Here is a 21,784-nt window from a genome sequence, read left to right as displayed (position 1 = left end):
GTCAAATTAGAGATTCATGAATAATAATAATACAGAATTAATCGTTTTTAATTACTGGGTGTACTTTACCACATACATTTTGTTTGATTGTAATTTATTTCGGGATGAATATAAAAAACGAAATGACTCGTTACTTAGTAGGAATAATACTACGTACAATAACAATCTACATGTTACTAACAGTGTCAGGTAATGTCTAAACTACAGCGAGAGAAAGTAAAACACCGGTCATAAATACATGTTAATCCTAGTTGGCGGCCAATGGGCGGCGCACAAATCTTGACTAATGGCAGTGAGCGCAGGTTGCAGGTCAGCGATATTGCATTAACCTTAGTAATAAATACATATAATGATAGATATTATTCTAAGCTATGGTTAAAATCTGGGGGCATCAGAGCTTTTATAGTTATAGTTATTGTTTTGGGAAAAGCTTTACTTCGAGAAGTAAAACATTCGCATGATAGGGATCATTATAAACTTCTTAAGAATGAATCTTTCATGAACTATTGATCACCAAACCTCCCTCGAGATAAAAATTTATTGAGTAATGGATACAGAGTCCAGTGAGTGCTTTTCATAAAATAGGTAATTAAAGAAATCGATGTACCTATATACGATACACAGAGATTTATCAAAATCTACACAATCCCACCCAAATGGTAAGGAATGGCTATATCTAGATTACTATGGGTTAAGTATTATAGACAATAGATTATAATATAGTATGTGCAATTACAAAATCTAATGTGCGACCAAATGGAACAGCACAAATGAATATTTACTGTGGTGTGTGCGCAATGTTCACGTTATATGAAACAAAATATAACTTACATGTTTAAGTAGACTTAACTATGAGCATGCAACACAGAAGTATAATAATTGTCATGAAAAGTCGTAATTCAGAAATTTATGTAGTTAATTTAAATGTACATAATATTTAATATTTTATAAAAAACGTTAAAAAAATCCAAAATACCCAATATTATTATTAGGATGGCTTGCCTACTTTTAACATCTAATGTGTACTTTAACAAAGTTATCATTTTATGTATTAATGTACATTGAGAGTAGCAATTTATTACCAGTTGAAATGGCCACCTACAGAATATTTATCTTACGTAAACTGTTATGTTAAAACTATCAAAATATTTATGAATACAGTCTTAGGAGACATTCAGACTTGGTATTTTTTTAATTTTTTTTTTGTTGTAAAATTGGTTTAACGTAAAAAAATACAAAAATTCTATTAATTAAATGAGTAGACTTATAATATAACATTGGTTAAAGTAAACATATTTCTATATTAATTCTGCTAATGCAAGAAAAAAATAAATGCTTAAAATGGATTAGCAACAATAATAATTATAAACAGTCCAAAAGTTTCTTTAAATTACATGTTTTTAAATATAAGTAGATGTGGTTAATGTTAAATACGAATATGAGTAAAAAATATAAACAAATGACCTTCAAAAATGTTGCCCATGATTCATAAATTAAATACCAATATGACTTTATCATTAAAAAGGGTCGATGTTATGCGAAGGATCTTATTTCGGATCCTTTTCTTTATTCTCTTCGGCCTGCTTCTCAATCTCCTTATCTTTTTCGTCAGCCTGAAATATTTAGTAAACAATTTAGTAGAATCGAAAACTAGAAGAACTTTAGGGAGATTTACTTTGTATTTACTGAGATCGGTAGAAATTACATTTTTAATTTATTTACATATTTTTGCTGGAAATATAAAAATCTTAATGGAAACAACACACATCAATCATTGCGAAACTTTTGAATACCTCGTACAATTGGATTGCAAAATCAATTTGTTTTTCAAACATTGAAAAATGCCGAATTTTGAAATTCATTCGCAATAGGAACTCCATTATTTTCAGGTATAACATTAATTCTTCACTCTCAGAAAAAGTTACAGAGATACCAGACCTCGGTATCTTGTTCGATGATAAATTGAGTTTTATTAAACATTAAAAACATAATATATATCATGAGAACCTTGGAATTTATATTACTACAAACGAAAAGTTTCGCATTCATAAAAATATTTTTTAAAAATTAAAAAGTTACCCTGGTACATAGTCAACTTGATTACAAATTGTTCATCGTTTATTATAAGGGTTAAAACATTGAGAGAGTAAAGCATAATTTTTTGCATTTTATCAATTTTAAAGTAAAAAATACCTAGAACCATTGAATATCAATATCAATTATATACACTAAAATAATTGTTTTAATATATCCAAGTTGCATATACACAAAACAGGCATAAAAAAAAACGATTTACTATTTTTACATAAAACATTAAAATCTATATTGTATTGTTGTATTCAGATGTGGCTAGTTACTATCTTCTAATTACAGTGCGAATTCACGGATTAGACAGATGCACATATTTTTATTTAAACAATCATATGTATATAATCAATAATTTCTACTGAACACAGATGACTTTGATATTTTTAACACGAACCTTGTAAATTGTTCAAATGTATGCCAGTTTTTTTTTGTCTTCGTTAGTACCGTTTTTTTGTACTCGTTAGTACCGTCTTTTTGTCTTTTTTTGTATTCGTTAGTACCGAATTTAATGAAACTTTTATTTTGTTTTATTTCTTTGTATATACTGTCTTCCTACTGTGCTTTTGAAATGTATGTTAAAAAATTCATGAAAAGGCACTATTAGATATCAAAAATTATAAATAAATTGAATAAACATACAGTTAAATTTGTCAAATTAATAATGAATATGTCCATTTAAATAGTGAAAAGACAATGGCAAGTTTTTTGTAGTGTCTAATATTTGTATTATCAAAATATTTAGATTTTGTAATTGATGACTGTGCCAATAGTCATTGAGAAAATGGAAATCTACATAGTTGTGGTAGAATTAGATTTGTACCTCAGACCCATGATCCGGATTCCATGACACTACCGCAGGACCACACATTTCTTTTTTTTTACAATTACATAAATGGAAAAAAAAAGTTCGCACTTACCTGCTATCCCTAACTCTAAGTTTACCTGTACCTATTAGAAATTATTTAACAATTGCGTCTGTGTATTGTTTAGGACTAGATTGATCTTCTTTATATCAGGGCTTTATTGGTGATCTATATCAGTACTTCATAAGCTACGTCTGAAGAAACTTGCCACGAAAATATGGAGAGTTTGGGTCAAATATCTATCGTGATAAAATTGAAAATTATTACTCTGTCACAGGAAAATAGTTAAAATTGTGAAACTTCTCGTAGAATCGGTTTCTCGTAGTGTTCTATGAGAAAATTAAAATAAATAAATAATAAAACCGGCTCTCGGGAGTGAAAAATGGGAAGTGGTCGGTAGCGCATGACAGCTCCTAGAGAGGATCGGCTGATTGCTACCAAGCTTATCAACCAAAATTGTTTTCTCACTATTGCGGAAACACATGGAAAGATCCAGTCTACATGTCAAACCGAATTCTCTGTAAGGATTGTTTCTAGGAGATTATTGGATCAGGTATTCCAAGCAAGAAGCCCGGTAAAAAACCCCTTCTAACAGAGAAAATGAAGATGGCACGTCTAGATTGGGTGAAAATGTACCAAAATTGGAAGACGGGCGATTGGAAACAAGTTATATTCTCCGATTAATCTAAATTTAATGAGTTTGATCCAGATGGAAAGACGATAGTCCGGCAAAAACTTGACGAAAGATTTCACCCTAAATGTATTAGCTGAACCGTAAAGCATTTACCCTATGTCATGATATGGGTGCATGACAGCTCATGATTTGGGTCCACTTCAGATAGTCCAAGGCACCATGAATGTTATACAATATAAAACAGTTTTGGAAAATCATGTGTTTCCCACAGTTCAGTTCAAATCCTGTGTTCCAAGATGATTCTACGCCTTACCATCGAGCTCGATCTGTGTAACTATATTTTATTGATTTTTTTTTTGTGACTCTATTTGTAATATTATATGTTTGCTATAGGTTACTGAACTCAAAGAGCCTTTTGGAGTTACATCACTAAGCTGGCCTGGAAACAGCCCGGACCTCAAGCCGATAAAAAAATTATGGGCAATAATAAAACAAAAAATAACCAAGAAATGGGCCAAAAACACCCAGGAATTGATTGAAATTGTCAACCATGATTGGGAATATGAAATATCTTTGGATATTATAAATATCTATATTTTTCAACGCCAAAAAGAATTTCTTTAGTAATTAAAAGCAAAGGCGATATAACAAAATATTAAAATACAGTTAAACCCGAAAAATTAGTTTTATTTTTATATTCCTCTGTTTAAAATATAAGTCTGTTTACCCTTTAGACAAATCTATTAAGCAAACGTAATTTTTTGCCAGGGTCAATAAAGACATAGTACCATAAATCAATTAGTCGAGTGCGGGAACAATGGTAGAGGAGCTACTACCTAGAAAAAACCCTATTTCTAAATATATCCTAAGCTTATATTTTTATACTTTACTTGCAAATATTACTTAGTCATCAGATCTATCAAAACATGTATAAAAAAAAATTCAAGCAGATAAGGAATAATAAAAAAAATAAATTAAGAATTTTATTATAAGTGCAAACTTTTTTTTGTCCATGGGTATATGTCAAATAACCTTACACCTAACTCAGTTTTTACGAAATTATCATTTATCTTTGAATAAACAATAATTGCTTAGTTTTCAGAGTGGAAAGGGGTCCTCAAATTTAATTTACATGCATAAATTTGGAAATACCTTTTCTTTATCCAGTTCAGCCTCAATGGTTGGGGTGGGTTTCTCAGCCGGGTCAGTCCCCTCCTTCCCCTCCTTCCCCTCCTTCCCTTCCTTGCCCTCCTTGCCTTCCTTGAGGGGCTTGGGCAGGTGAGAGTTCATGTCCAGAGTGGAGCAGATGTCATCCCAGTCGGGGAAGCAGCGCTCCTTCATGCGGTTCACGTGCCCTACAAGGTTGGCACACTCTGTGTTCATGTAGTCCCTCAGCGAGTATGAGATCTCCTTGTCCATGAAGTAGATCTGGGCGAGGGTGGCAAATGCCACAATATCCAGCTAAAAAATTGTTACAAATCAAATTATTTCATTATTCATCAGAGAAAATAAAAAATATGTTAATTAAATAGTTCAGTAATAAATCTACAGAGACAAGTCAAATAAATAATCAAAAAAGCAATAAATTTACTTTCCTGTTACGCACTCAGAATTATATTTTCCAAAGGTCTTTCAATGTATAAAATACAATATTTTTAAATATCATAGACCTAATTTTGTGTTGTTGTGTTTTGTAGGGACTTTTTAGCTACCAACAGCAATAAATATTTTTTTCTGACATTCTTATAAATACAAACAAACCACCACGCTGTTTCATAGTGGGGGTAGGCAGAGAAGAAAGATCGCCACATCACTCTGCCTTTGTATACAGAACTCGCTTCCTCTACATTCTACATTCATACATCTCATGGATGCACAACGATTATTCTGATTTTTGACATACCCGTAAGTATTTGTATTTATATTTAAAGTAAATGATAAATGCAATAAACTCACATTGGTTGGCTCATCTCCAAAGAAGAATGGTTTGTCAGCTAGTACTTCAGAAAGTACACGCAGATCATTGTTACCGAACTCCGCAATCTCTTCTGGCTTGTGTACCCCAATACCCTGGGCCTTCACTTTCTTGTTTCCCTGGAACCACTAGGTTTGTCAAATAAACGACCAAATTAATTATTACAACACATAACATTTATCATGCAAAAAAATAAAATAATAGATACTTATTATATACTCTACCGTAAACTAACAAAAAGCAATAAGCACAACAGCTTTGCGCAAAATATTGAAAACCTTTTTACTTGAATCAATGCACAATCTATAAATCTGTATTTATATAACTGAATTACTTTTACATCTTTACAAAAACAAAACTTATAAAATGATTTATCTAATTCAATGTTATTATTATCCTCTGATTTAAGCACAATGTAAAAACTACAAATATTTCAATTTCAAATTGACAATAATACTGGTGTTACAATTTGAGTCATAGAGGTACAAAATCCACCACGGACAAATTTTGACCAGAAAAGATATGAAAATGTCATTTGGCAGGTCTGGAAAAATCTATTAAATTAGTGAGATCGATTCAATTTATTATACTAGATAAAGCAAAAAAAAACCACTCCATCGATGTTTATTGTTAATGTATTGGCAAAATAAGCATACGATATTTACTTGTTCATCTATTAAAAAATCTTTTAAGGCTGATTTTGTAACTTTGTGACTCATTTCTAACACGATTTTATAAAACATGTTCTCTATTCCTAATGACTAACAGGTAATTGAAAGAAAATAACGACTCACACAGAGAAGTAGGGCAATTAATGCAGAGATAAATTAAACAGTAGATAATAAATACATATGTTACTGAAGTAAATAATAAAATATGTAGAAAAGGGGAATACCTTGCGCCCATAATAGAATTTGAAAAGAAGGTTGAGGAATCCATTAGGTATTCTAGTCCCAAGGGCGTGTTGTAGGTTGACTTTGTAGCCCTTAATGAAGTTGTCAGGGTACTTGGATCGCCACCACAATACGATCCACACGAGGTGATTTTCAATCATGGAAATCATAGCATGAGCCACATTACGTTGCTCTGGAGACAAGCCTGCAAAAATACAAATCGTAATTGTAAAGAATGTATCTAAACAAAATTTCTAGAACTATGATTTCACTTTGCATTTTTATGTGTAAATTAGAACCAGAACCAGAGATGAGTGCATTCTACGTGTTGGATACTCTCAGATAAAAATCCTAAAAAGGAAAACGGGTGGAGCATAGTCCACCTAGTCTGAAGCCCCGGGTTCGATAATCGTTGTGAAATATTTATTTAATAGGTGATTTTTCACAGCTATATTTAATTGTTCCTGGATGGCACCCAAAGAGACTACATATATTACAAATGATCGCTGATATAATGTACAATAATCTTACGTATGTAAATTAATATACTGCAATTGAAGTACCAATTCAAAGCTATTAGGTTTTGGACAAGGGAATGATGACGTAATATATGTATAAAGGTTTTTAATAGTCCTGAATTTCTAGATGGAGTTTATAACAACAGTAGATATTTACATATGGCAATTAACTCCAGCGGGGACTATTGAAGAATTACTCTTTGCCAGTCATGTACATAAGCGGATCATTATGATGACATTATAACATACAAGTGGCAAAGATGTTTGCCTCCCGCTCGGAAGATCTGAGATTCTTTCCTGGTAAGATCACAATAACGTTCTCTGTTGTAACTCAGCACTATAATTGGGCCTCTTGCCACGTTATGATGCAAAATAAATCAATGCCATACTCACATTAGTTATCAATTACATTTCTTTTACTAATATTAAATACATGCACTAATTTTCATTTTTAAAAACCAGAATGGTTATTATTTAAAACAGTGCATTGAAAATTATATTTATAACAGTTTTTTTTTTCATAGTTTTTCTTGTAAAAAAAGCATTTATCTATTTATTTGTTTTAAATAATCAAAAAGCTGGTATACGTAACATCATTATTTTTAAGTATTTTTACACTGCAATCAAGAGAACAAACTGAAGATACCCAATGTCATATAAAATATGCAAAGTTTATTAAACTCCATTATTTTTATATTCAATATTTAAATACTAGAAAACTTTTACATCTTTAATGCTATTCTTGTTGGATTAAAGCCACAAATTTATGTTTGCGTTTCAAAGAGTTTATTTTACTGTTTATTGTATTATTATTACCTGCATCTAAGTCCTTGTTGAACTTTTGGGTCAACTCTTTGATGATGATAGCACTGTCAGCTATTTCCTCGCCGTTCAGCTCAATAAATGGCAGTTGGCCCTTTCGGGACCTGAATCTCATCTTATGATCAACATTCTGAAAACAACATTACACAATTAAGTTAAATAAGGTTGAAAAATAAATAACAAAAATAACATGCTTCATTTTTGTACCTAACCAAACAGTGATTGCTCGAAATAAAAAATTGACTAAAATATTTTAAACCTGTGTCTTTATTCAGTATTAAAAAATATATTTATTGAGTTTTATGCACACAAAGGAATATTTATTTTATTTAAAAAAAATCTAAATGAGAAAAACACAGCACACTATTTAAGTACATTACAATATGTAATAATTCTGTGATATATTTTTAATATAAATAAATTTACACTGTGGTTAGAGGTAGGAATATTATACGAAAATCCAGCATTCAATATATTCTATATAAAACTGATGCATAATAAAACATAATAAAAAACATGCATATTGATTTATTTTTGGTTTAGTATTTTAAAGTTTACAAATTATAAACGTTTTTATTTCTAATTTTTTTTCTCACAAAAAAAACATGTTTTGAAAATGGACGATACAAAGTACCTAAACATAAGACAAATTATTAGCTAGTTGAATGTTTCGTGGATGAATAAATTATATTGTTTGCGCATATGAAAAATATTTTTTTTAATTAAGTCATTTGCTTTACTACCGAAAGTACAGTTAGATTTACAAACTAATCCAACTATAATAATTTTCTTCACAATATGTTATTATTTATTAATTAGAGCATTTAATTTTAAATTAAAACTATTCGTCCATTTTTTTTCGAGGAATAAATATAATTTAAAAAATTTAACACTAAAATAATAATTTTTAACAATACCATAAATATGTTAAAAAGACAAATTTGTTGCAACAGAGGGGGAAAATATTTTTGAGAAGGGAATATGGAAGTCTAGGCATTTACAGGGCTTACGACCTGTCATTGGCTGGTTTAAGTGGCAACTTTACACACTGTGTAACATTCACCAACAAACATCCACATTTCCTCAACTCTTGCATCTGTCGACTTTTGTGAAGTAAAAGAGCTGAAACCTTTATCATGTGGGTAAAATTCATCCGGCTGAACCAATTCACCTACTAGGCAATGCCTGAAAACAATTTTCCAATTTTTATACTTCTTCTTTTACCAGTTATTTAATCCAACAATGTTTTGAGTATACCCAGGCTGGAATTCCTCCCTAGGAAATTATTCAGATCCAAATTTGTTGCAATATGACAGGTCATAAGCCCTGTAAATGCCTAGACTTTCATATTCTTTTCTCAAAAATGTTTTCCCTCTCTGTTGCAACACATTTGGATCTGAATAACTATCCCTAGGAAGGAAATCCAGCCTGTCTGCAAACATTTGGACATACTCAAAACATTGTTGAATGTCAAAAATCATCTATTTGTAAAATAATTACAGCCATAAAAAACGAATTCGTTTTAAATCAATGAAGTTCGGTTTCATAACATCGGTAGAATGGCGAGATTTTGAATTTTACCGCCTTATAGAGACTGCCGTGGGTACTGTAGGAAGAAGTGATCGCAATTATTGCTATTTTTACTTAATTTCATAAACACGCAAAATTCATTGCCTTGGTTTATTAAATTCTATTGCTACTAATATGCTAAATTGCTAATATTTGACTGCATTGCTATTAGGGCAGAATTTCGAATTCCGGAAATTTGCGATAATTGAAGTAATGATTTGAAATATCAACGGTCATGAATACGAAAAAAATAAAAATACGAGAAAGACGTGTCGACCTGTGGGCACAGAAGATGAATTGAATGTTAAGGAAGCAATGTCTGTATATAAAGATAAAGTAATGTGGCTTTCTGTCCTCTTTTAATACCCCTTAAGGGCAAGGGCGTGATGGTTTACGTTCATGTTTTTTTATTCAAAGAATGTTATTTATTTTAAAAAACTGTATGTTTATGCTCAATATAATTTGCAATATTTAAATTGCGAATTTTTCATAATTATTTTTACATTTCATAAAAACTATTAAAATTAGCAATGTGACGAATTCACGCTGCTAATGCTAATGATCCCGTCACCATGGTAGGGAGGTTAGCACAGATAAGAGCGTTCGTCTCCCAGGCCGGGCCAGCTAGCCCTCATCTCGGCGGTTTCCATGGCGACTGGCTGTATTGATCGGCCGGGGTAAACGCCCTTACCGCTCCCCGCGCCCCCCGCCCCCCACCCAACCGCACCCGGCGGGCGGCGAGTGCAACAAGGCTCCTAGCCGCTGGAGAGCAAATTGGCGAACGCGTCATAAGAACCGAAAAATACATATTTATATTTAATAAAATCAACCGTACTTAATAAGTTACTACCTGACAATATATCTTCAATGATATATTTTTTTTAATGAACTTAACAAGCAAGACACACATTTCAGAATTTATTTCTACCAATCATCCCGAAATTCCGAACAAAAAAATCATATTAAAGATGTCACGGAAGCGTGAAACCCGTTTACATTATATACGCATTTTTATTTGTTTAATAAACCACAGTTATATTATTAACCTCCGCTAGTAAAAATAACTTTTATATATTCATTGGAATGTTTTAATCAATAGCTAACTACTGGCTAAAATTACGTATACAAGTGTAAAATACGACAAGAAAGACAAAGAAATGTAAAGAAATTATGTGCTATCACGAAGCAAACGATAATAAAAATGGAAAAATAAATATTATTTGCCAAAGTTGCTTGAGACTGTTTAATTTTTATTGTGCCATGAATGTTTACGTTTGAACGTAAATTTAAAAAAAACTCAGAACGGGAGAGTGTTATAAATTAATAATTATTAATTACATTATTTTTGGTAAACATGTAAGATATTTTAGTTAACTCGTGAATAAATTTAATCTCCTACGCATTTTTTTTATGTTCGTAAAGCGAAACAATAATAATTGTAACTCCAGGGTATTTCGGTAGGTTCCTAAAGAGCACTGGTTTAAATCAGTAAATACATAAGGAATATTGTGGAAGGTTGTTCATTAGAGTCGGCATCCAATGAAGAAGGGGCGTGGACGATGAAGAGTATCAGCAGGGCAAGATGACAACCATTATTACTGTTGATTTAAAAGAGGAACCCTCTCTTCTATGTAATATTATTGTTATACTGATATACAATACGTACTTGTTTGATGAAATATTATTTTAGCGTTACACCATGACACTTTCTGCATAGTAAACCCAATGAATTTACAAAAATACGTATAAGTCAATAGTTATAATAATTTTAAAAACTGCGGTTTTCTACATTCTAGTTTTACAAGCTATTCTACTACATTTTATGTATAAATTTATTAATTATTAAACGGTTGCAAATAGTTACGAAATAGTACACTCGTACACTCATAAAACATCGTTATAAATTGTAATATGTGCGCCTAATTAAAATATAAACATCATCATCATTCCTTTTCCGCACCTAGTGGTGCATAGGGCACTGCGTTGGTACACAAATCGCAGCGTATCTTGATAATTATTTCTTACATGAAGGTAAGATTACTGGATCCAGTCTAGGCGCTGCGAAATACTTGAATGTAAAAGCACCCTTTTGGATAAATATTCCAAGTGAACCATATTGGGAATCGAACCCGAGACCTCTTGCATAGTAGGCAAACGCGCTGACAACTACACCGACATATTACATTATTTTCTATAGCTTTGATTTTTAATTAATTTTCATCATAGATGACAATCATTACGTCAAATTATTTACAAGTTATTTAAATGCTAAAGAAATAATAAAAAATATTATTGTAAGTACTAAATGCTTTTTTTAATACAAAATTGATTCAAGTGTCCTCGCTAGGGAAACCAGTTCTAAGGGGGACTCAGTTGACGAACAATGAGAAATAAATAAATATTTCAACAAACAAACAAACCATTGCGCCGTTTCCATGTAAGGGTAGGCAGAGAGGAACGCCACATCACTCTATCTTTGCATACAGATCTCGATTCCTCTACATTCATACATCTTCTCATGCACGCGCGCCAATTATTACGACATTTAAATGTCCATTTTCAAGTTTTTTTGGATTTGGTCATGCCATGTCTTTCTCGGTCTTCTTCTATTTCTGTATCCATCGACATTCGTATCGTAAATATTTTAGCCGTTCTTCCGGTGTCCATTCGCTCTACACGTCCAAACCAACGCAGAGCTCCTTTCTTGATTGTGTCTATAATGCTTGTCTCAGCCTTACATAATGTACGGATCTCAACATTTGTTCATTTATCCTACATAGTTTTACCACACATTCGCCTGAGAGATCGCATTTCGACAGCATACAGACAGCCTACTTTCATCCCTGTTTTTTCAAGTCCATACTTCGCTCCCATACATCAGGGTCGTGGTCGGCACCAGGACATTTTGCCTCTCGCGACAAACATTTTTATTTGCAAAGATTAATTTGAGTGCACCGTCAACTCAGTTTCCGGCACTCACCCTCCTTTCAATATCTTTCTCAGTCATTAATCCCTAGTAAACATACTTCTCAGATACACAGATTCCTCTACTTGTTTTAGTACTCGTATAATCCCATTTACATTAAGTGATTACACATTTAGTCATGCTTTCATTGATTTCAATATTTATTTCTATAATTACGAAAACTCTAAGAAGTAATCTGATTGATTAGAAGTATAAGAATTCAGTATATCTAAGTTCTGAAAATTCTAGCGAGCGATCATGACCACCCCTCCACATTTTCCCCTTTTCAGAGAAAAATCGAGTAAGTCGTTACTTTGTTACAATTAAATCATTCTAGGGAACAGCATATATGAATTGATTACCGGTTCAATGAAATCTAAAATTAGCCTTAATCGCTTCGCAAAAAATATACGTTACGACCCTCGTAATCTGGATTATTTAACATACATTATATTTACATAAACAGGATGCGTTCATTTAACCATGTATATTTTTATGCTTTCTTACTTGAAGACAAAATTAAGATGTTGCGGAGATAGATGGATTGGCTTCCCCTCTAGGATTACCTATGGACATGGGAAAGACTGGCTGGATTTTGCCTAGTAGGTGATTTGGTTCAGCCGGATGAATCTCACCCACGTGATAAAGGTTTCAGCTCTTTTACTTCACAAAAGTCAACAGATGGAAGAGTTGAGGAAATGTGGATGTTCAAACATGGGCAGAATGGTGAATGTTACACAGTGTGTAAAGTGGCCACTTAAACCAGCCAATGACAGGTCATAAGCCCTGTAAATGCCTAGACTTCCATATTCCCTTCTCGAAAACTTTTTCCCTCTCTGTTAAAATAAATTTAAATACGAACAACTCCCTAGGGAGGAAATCCAGCCAGTCTGCAAGCATTTGGACATAATCAAACATTGTTAAATGATTTTAAGTTCAAATGTATTACAAATTTCAGCTTAGTATAGGTAGGTAGCTAGTATTATATGGTGACCATGTAGTTAATTGCACTGTCATCTATTTGTTTTCCTGCTTGTATTTGGTATTGTGGTATGTCCCGATTATTCTTTAGCAAACTATTAAAGGATTTAGGTCCAAGATATAAATTGGAACATTGACCATATGATGTTTTCGTTCTCGGTACCGGCTGTAGTCCTTCAATGGCTTCCCGGGTTTCTGTGTTTCAAGCTTTGGTTTTGGCCTTATGTTTGCACCAATAACATAGTAAAAACCCGTTTAAAAATTTGGAGAACGTCCACAATAGCCGCTGTATATTGATATTAATTAACTTTTAACCAAACATAATGAGACAAGTCACAGATATCAGTGTGATACTTTATTTAAGGAGTTTGCAGTGGATGATATCAGACAGCAATATTTACAGAGGGCAGTGATAATCCATCAGTTATCATTATGAGACTCGGAGTTGCAGTATATAATATAATGCCAGAACCATGGAAAGGTTGTAAGAGCCGCAAGGTGAATAAGTAAATTACAACTTTCCTCGGGGCAATTGGTCGCAGAGAGTCTGAGGAGTTGATGGAGGCTGTTAGATTGCCAACACATGTTTTTATTTGAATTGTAATTTTATGTTTTTATTTTTTTATTGATTGAATTTTCGAAGATCCTCATTACTTTTAACTCTGTTTTTACTGTTTTTTTTTTAATATGTTTCTTCTGATCTTAAACAAACATTTTACATTTCTTGGCATCGATTTAATGAGGTTTCGGCACGTGAACAATGTTTTTTCGTCCCAAAACCCTACCTGAGTAATTAGCACAAGTCACACGTTCGTTCGTATAAAGCGGAAACGAAAGTAAGACTATTTTGTTTAATTTAGGTGAGATATAATATCTATGAGATACGAACGAACTTAAAAACGAAGGGATGACATGCTGAAGGGTCTGAATTATGGACGAAAAGAGCTTTTCCACCATGGTGAGAACGATTCTTACTCATGATTTTCAATTAGGTTTATGTCTGGCGAACTTCCTGGTAAATCCAGTATGGTTATGTGGTTCTTTGTCTTCCACGCTTCCGTGCCAGGGGGCTAGAACCTGCTGGAATATTATCCTTACCATTCAGCCATCGCTTTTGCATTTCCGGTAGCATCCGTTCCAGTAGAATCGGATGCTACTTTTTCTATTCATCATACCCACCACTGGAACAAACGCCCTAGTCATAAAACTTAACATCCCAAGAAATGTTTCTTGATAACATGTTCGATGTTTTGGACAATGTGAGAAAAGTGAAGTTTTACATTTCCTCTACGAACGAGGCAAAATCACTGACCTTAAACTATGAATTGATTTTCATCAGAAAACATGACTATTCCAATATTCTAAGCATCCAATGCGCGTATTTTTTTTGCCCGGGTCAGTCTCTTCGCCTTCGATTCTTAGATTGTCTTTTCACCTCTAAGAGGTTCCGAAGTACAGTAATGAGGAAATTCAGTGGCTTAAAAAAAATTGTTAATAGAGTATTAGACTAAGCCATTTTTTATATTTTAATTTTTATATATCGTAGTATCAGCGCTACGATTTTCGAAAGTTTCGTATTTCTGAAATAACTCCGCGTGTGACGTCAGAGGTTCTTGACATTATCACTGTAATTGTCCGCTTAATCATTAAAAGGCACCGTTGAAACACCGCCGAAATGTCAGAACTGGAGAACTTTTATTAAAACAAAACAATAAATAAAACGAGTAAAAACCTTAAGCAATCTCAAAAACGTGTGTGCACGACCATACATGTCAATATTAATAAAAAATTACTTTACGGTGTCATAACAATAAAAGAAATAGGTGCCGAATTCGAAAATACTAATCAAAATTGTTTGTTTAAATCAATCTCTTCGGTACTGTACCTTCCCTACTCCTGATTGAAAGACAAGTGGTAATGATATGTAATTATCTGAATTTAAAAATGTGTCTTAGCTCTTGTTGTACCTACGTATTTATGCTCTCGAGATGGCAGATTAGAGGTGCCGTTGTAAATATATATTTAATAATGTCGAACGTAACACGATTCTAATTGTGTCACTGGAATATGAGAAAACGCACGAAATGTTCCGTGTAGTGGAGCTAATTTACAGCAGGATCGATAACATTGCCTGCATTCACTCACAGACACACATTAGCATTACAAGCAGTACTCGTGTATGACAGCAAACCACCAACGCGAGAATGAAATACAATCATAATTCACAACAATGTGTGTAATAGTAATATTGTGGTGTAGACAATCCTTCGATCAAATGAATCAAATGGTAATTCACGACACCTATTTATAAAACTTGGTGCGCTTTTCGTGCACTAGACATTCCTTGTACTTTTATAATTAATTTAGACGCTGCATGCGAAATATTAAAAGACCTTTGACTTTATTACGGAACGTGATTTATGTAACTAACAAAACAAACTAGAATAAACCAGATAAATAAAGGGTAGTTCGACAAACACCGTACAGCGTTTCGTTTCATACAAGCTAGGCGCTAAAAATTATAAAAGGTCCCGAAACCCACACGTGCGATGTATTTCATCCCGACATGATGAAAAATTGTGTTAAATATGATTTTTTTTAAATCACGTGACTGAAATAAATATATAAAATTTTCAAGAAATCCAAAATCCAAATCTACGCAAATATAACACACCATTTTAAAAAAAACTCAGTTTTTTTCGGAACCAAAAACAAGCACTTGAAACTCAAGACCTTGATCGGGCGACAATAATAGAATAAAAGCAAATTGTAATCGCAAAACAATATTTATACTTTTAGATGCAGCCACTAGTCATCCAAATTAAGCATGCATTTGTCACGCTAATTATCTGGGAATACTTACACGACGTTATCGTTCAAGAATTAAAAAGTTAATTTCTAGCGTCTAGCTTGTATGAAACGAAACATTGTGCGCCGTCGGAATACTTCGTTCCGCTGGCGGCAGGTTCCACCTTTCGTTGACGTTGCTTAAGGGTAGGAACACCTAAATCGGGCCAAACAGGGTTTGGAATTCCGACTCTAAAAGATAGTAAATATTTATATTTCTAAATGAAATAAATACTCCTAGCTATTCCATAAAATGAAAAATCTGATCATCAACATCAATTGTCGTTAAGTCATAGAATTACGTCAGATTTTTTTAATGAAAACACTCAAATAGCATTGCCGCGTTCTGAATATTGTAACTTAATTAGGGGCATAACAGAATTCAGAAATATTTCGGAACAGTAACAAAACATCATAAAACACGATAGTTAACAGTTTTCCGAAATGTCTTGTATTTTTTTTTAAATACATTACCAAATATTCGTTGTTTTTTACACTATTTTCTCATACAAATTACTATGGCAGATAATTAGTTTATTCGTTACCCGAGTTACCTCGGCGCGTTCAGTTCTGGTTCAATTTTGATTCAGTTAGCAGTTGGCTTTGAAGGTGTGAGGTTTCATCTTTTCGCTTTGAAAAGTTCACGATCTCTAACTATGTACACACACAACCGCTGCAGTGGTACCATACCATTGGTGACACAAAACTAAGGTATAATTACATTATAATTGTATGCCGTAAGTATTACGGGGTTTTAATATTAAAACTAACATTACATTTTTTTTAAAATCTAGGACGCGACTTTTTCAGTAAAGTGAAGGTGACATTTTCAGGGTGTCCTTATTTCAAATCTGATGTTTTTTTTAAAAATTCAACGTGGCGGACGCGACTTTTAAATATGAAAGGTAAGCGTAATTTTGGGGTTTTTAGAGGGTGCTTAAATTGAATTGTGATTTATTTTACTTTTACAGAAGATGGGCAAAAGATAAACATCGTATGGCTATTATAAGTAAGAAAGGAAGCCGGTGAATTGGATTGAAAAAGGAAATATGTAAGTACTTATGAATTAATAATAATTTTATGCTTTCTATTCTATATCACAATACAGTTCAATATCTACTGTGCTTGCTAAATTAGAGCTTAACTATACAATTATTTAATTTTATTTCGGTTATTTATGTGTTACAGAGTTATTTTCAGCGAAATACAAAATGATAATGAGCCCACACAAAAAAAATATCGATCCTAAAGACAGAGAGAAGGAAGAGAGAGGATCGGATTGCGAATTTAATGAATAATATAATCTTTACTCTTGTGTTTTAAATTATTTTTTTTAATATTTTGGATTATTTATATTTGTATATTTATTTTATTTTATTTATTTACATCCATATGTATATTGTACATTATTAGTGACATAAGTTCCAACTCCATGGGACTAAAAGTCCTGTGTTGAGATGGGACTAGCAATTAGTTGACACAGACACCACAAATATAGGATCAGAAACATTTATATATATTTTTTAATGCATGTATATATATATGGAACTTCAATGTGGTAAACAGTAAACTCAAACATTCGGAGAATCATCAAGCAGTTTCCTACTCAAATCCCTCCCACTAAGGAAAATCCAGTCCTTAACTATTTTCTTGAAAATAGTTTTTGTCCTTGAGAGCTTGATGCTCTTCCAAAATATTGAAGACTCTCGGTGCGATAAATGAGAGATATGAACTCATTATTACGATAAACGATGCAGGAAATGAATCGAACTTAAATGTAAACATCAAAATGCCGAAACGGGTGGTATTTGGCAGAGCAGACTACTCTAGCATCACTTTACTATGAAGATAAAGTATAAAATGAGAACAATATTCTGAAACGATAAAAATAATTTAAAGCTTAGGCAGAGAATGGCGAAATGTTGTTTGGTCTGTTCTGTTGTATGGCTCAGAAACCTGGACTTCGAAAGCACAAACGATGAACCGGTCGGAAGCATTCGAGATGTGGCTTCACAAAAGAATGATCTGTATAACATGGATAGATTTGGTCAGTAATGTAGAGGTTCTGAGGTGTATATAATAAGACAATTGTTAAAATGTATAATGGTTCGTTATATTTCCTATCTGGATCACATCCTGCATAAAGACAAGTAGTATGATATCCTCCGACTTATACTAATGGGCAAGATTGAGGCACAACGTGGATCTGGCAGAAGGTAAACGTCTTGGCTGCGCAACATTAGAGACTGGACCGGAATGAGGTGTGCGGAAGAGTTGTTCCAACCGCACAAGGAGAGAGGCCTTTTTAGAAGTGATTGCCAACGTCGGGGACACCTGATAAGGCACAAGAAGAAGAAGAATGGTATATACAAATATACTACATCATGATATAAAACCACTTGAACATTAAATAACAATTTACTGTGAAGATAAAGTATAATAACTCTATTGTTTCTTAAAATGTCCATAACATTTTAATTTTTACATTCTCATTTTTTTTTTTACCTTTCATATATCTAATACTAATAAGCTAATCATACTGATTTCCTTCTAAGGTTTTAAAAAATAATTTATACCCTACTATTTCATACCTTGTTATTTAAGAATATTTTATTTCTCTTCTTCATCAGTTTGACTAACGAACTTTCTTTTTGAAGCCATTTTTTTATAACTTTACTGTTTTTTTTGTTTTGTTTAATTTACTTTTTTTATACAGGTAAATATTTGTATTAATAATTTGTTATAGGTGTAATATTTATTTTTATTAACACTTTTTACTAATGTATACTTTTTTGATGTTTTTGTCTTTTTAAAAAAGAAGTAGTTTTTCGTTATAATTTAATGTTTTATTATAGTTACGTAAGCGTTTAGAACCGTAAATAAAATAAAAAATCGTAGTAATGATTTAAAAATTATTAATTTTCTATGTCAAATTAGTTCAATTTGCTATAGAAACCCCGTATAAATCAATTTAGAACCATAAAAAACACGTCTAACATTATTGATGTACGTAAATCTGGGTAGGTTGTATGTAATGAGGAATGTACATTTGAATATTTTGATAGTGAATTATTATACCAATATCTTTATTGTTTATTTCTGTTAGGTTGACTAGTTTTTTTTGTAATTCTAACCGTATTTCAAGAAATATGTAAAAGGCCTCTTTCTCTCCCGAACCTTATTCTCTTTCCAGAGTGCCAACCTTTACCGAAATATTCACATGAATATAAAATTCACTAAGTAACCTCTATTTTATTTTTAACTTCCTGTCCAACGATACCCCACACGATGGGGTGCGCGAAAAAATTACATCCCTCAGTTTTATGTATGTACCTACCTATCTATCCGTTTATATACTCGTATATGTAAAGAAAACCCGATATTTGTGAACGAAAATGAGTATATTTGCATGAACATTTAGAAGTATCTTCGTAGGTAATATATAAAAAAAACGTCGGTAAAAAATGTATGCATATTCTGCTTTTCATACAGAAAACTTAATTTTACTTTGTAGATAAAATTGAAGATAAATGTTAACTTCCCATTACAATTACAATTACAATCGGGACCCAGAAGTGGTTGAATAAAATTATTTAAAGAGTTTAGTTAAGAACAACAGACCTTATCGTCGTTCTAAATGCGACACCTCGTTTATAAATACTAGTCGAACTTCCAGGTGAGAGAAAAACCTGTGTTGACAATTATGTCCACCGTAAAAAGTCTCAGCAAAGGTAGTTACGAGAGGTCACTGGGACTTTTTAGCGAAATTAGCTTCTAGTACATACACTGTATCATCAGCAAGGTGGAAAATTACTATACGTACATTTTTGCATCAAAACTTAAAATTGACAAATGATTTCAGTTACGGAGTGTCATAACTAGAACAGCAGTTCCTAAAAGGTGTTCCTCGGAACCCCGGTGTTCCGTGGAAGGGTCACAGGAGTTCCGAGAGTTAGGGCGTATTGTTGTAGAAAGCAGGCAGTCGACGCCGCGACGCCGGCGCTTTTATCAGTACACGAGTGTAGCTTCACCTTTGAAAAATGCCACCCGCACGCACAGAACCCATACGCAAATCATTGATATTAACTGTGTCGGAGTATTAGAATTTGATCGATATTGAGAATTCATCCTCTCTAAAACAAAAATTTGGATGACTTTAGATTGGACTTATAGATAAATACCCTGCAGTCGTGTTTTTTTTCAGGTTTTTAAAACGAGACGGATATCATGGTTCTGCTTCCGTTTGTATTGACTTACCGGTGTGAGACTGGCCTTCCTTAACGCCTACACTAAAAATAAGTTCAGACCTAGACTGGATGTCGCTCTAGATCTCCGTATTCAATTTTTGGACATTAAACGTAATTTTAAAGCTATTATAATTGAGTTGAGCTGAGATCCGTACATTATGTAAGGCTGAGACAAGCATTATCGACAAAATCAAGAAAGGGACTCTGCGCTGGTTTGGACATGTAGAACGAATGGACAGCGAAAGAACGACTAAGAATATTTACAATGCGAATGTTGATGGATACAGAAATAAAGGAAGACCGAGAAAGACATGGCATGACCAAATCCAACAAATAATTGAAGATGGACATGTCAAAAGTCATGTCATGTTAAAAAAATGTGAAACGCTGATCTAGAGCAACGTTATACATACGTAATATCGCATTCGAGTGGAGCGATAATTTTTGTTATCTGTAAAACCCGGACGGTTGGTATCAAAACTGCATAGCACGGTGTTACTCACGGACTGAGACGTTACTCGGTAAAATAAATTTTTTCGTCTTATTTGTTTTTTTCACTCTGTATATTGTCCGGGATTTAACAATAACAAATCCCTTTTTTCCAATAACTTGAAATATGTGTGTTCTGTGCCTCGATTTTTGACTCATTTTTATCAACTGTAAAGTACATTTTTTATTTAATTCGTATTTTTCAATAGTTTTTGGAAACGTCTCTTAAATTGAATACATGCTTTTTTTATACATTCGATACTTTTTTTTATATAACCCATAATAATCATTTTCCAATATTTATAAATTAATAAGATTCTCGTGATTACTTAGGGTGACAATTATTGAATTGGTGTATAGAGTGCAGTTATGCTAAATAGGTTGTAAACACAATATTTCATTTCTCTATTTAATTATTTCGAAAGTCAGAGATTTTCTCCTTTTAAATAATTAGTCTCTTTACTAACTTACAAAATGTTTGAGTATTCATAGAATATGAAAAGGCGTATGAACAAAATCGCCTATGCGTAGTTAAAAATCTATAATACTGGATTTAACAAAAACTTTTCAAAAGTCCGGTTCTTTTATTAGACAATTACTTTTCATCGCGAATTAGTGGGATTTTTCAAAAACTATGTTTAACTATAATTTTAGAAATTAAAATATGAAACAATACTACGTGATTTTTTTATATGCTAGATCAAGTTTACGAGTAGATACAAATATGTATAGGTACTGTTGTGAATCAAAATTAAATAGAAAATACTATAACATTTTACCGAGTACCTAACACCTCTTTACCCGAATAACACCACACTACGCTATTGCTTTGGCTACGAACCGCCCGAGTCTTAGTAATCTGCATGTTCTGAACAATAAAACATTCAGTCAGC

The 21,784-nt window shown here is 32.6% G+C and overlaps 1 protein-coding gene across 2 annotated transcripts in view; it reads right to left on the bottom strand.

The window, feature by feature from the left end:
* Positions 1–418: 418 nt before the first annotated feature.
* Positions 419–21,784, bottom strand: part of fax (failed axon connections) — a 63,635-nt gene continuing 42,269 nt past the window's right edge. Inside the window, exons 2-6 of one of the 2 annotated variants that reach the window (XM_088234796.1) lie at positions 7,788–7,923; positions 6,456–6,658; positions 5,542–5,688; positions 4,738–5,046; positions 419–1,613 (exon numbers count right to left, since the gene is read on the bottom strand). In XM_088234796.1, coding sequence (XP_088090922.1) covers positions 1,548–1,613; positions 4,738–5,046; positions 5,542–5,688; positions 6,456–6,658; positions 7,788–7,923 — 861 coding nt within the window. In that variant the 3' untranslated portion in view covers positions 419–1,547. The remainder of the gene's footprint in view (positions 1,614–4,737; positions 5,047–5,541; positions 5,689–6,455; positions 6,659–7,787; positions 7,924–21,784) is intronic. The other variant, XM_088234797.1, reaches the window with a different exon arrangement.

This window comes from Micrasema longulum, unplaced genomic scaffold (genome assembly GCF_059751315.1).
Source record: "Micrasema longulum isolate JH-2025_06_02 unplaced genomic scaffold, ASM5975131v1 h1tg001290l, whole genome shotgun sequence".
NCBI lineage: Eukaryota > Metazoa > Arthropoda > Insecta > Trichoptera > Brachycentridae > Micrasema > Micrasema longulum.
The sequence above is the reverse complement of the archived record's forward strand: the minus strand, read 5'-3'. Positions and strand labels throughout refer to the sequence as shown.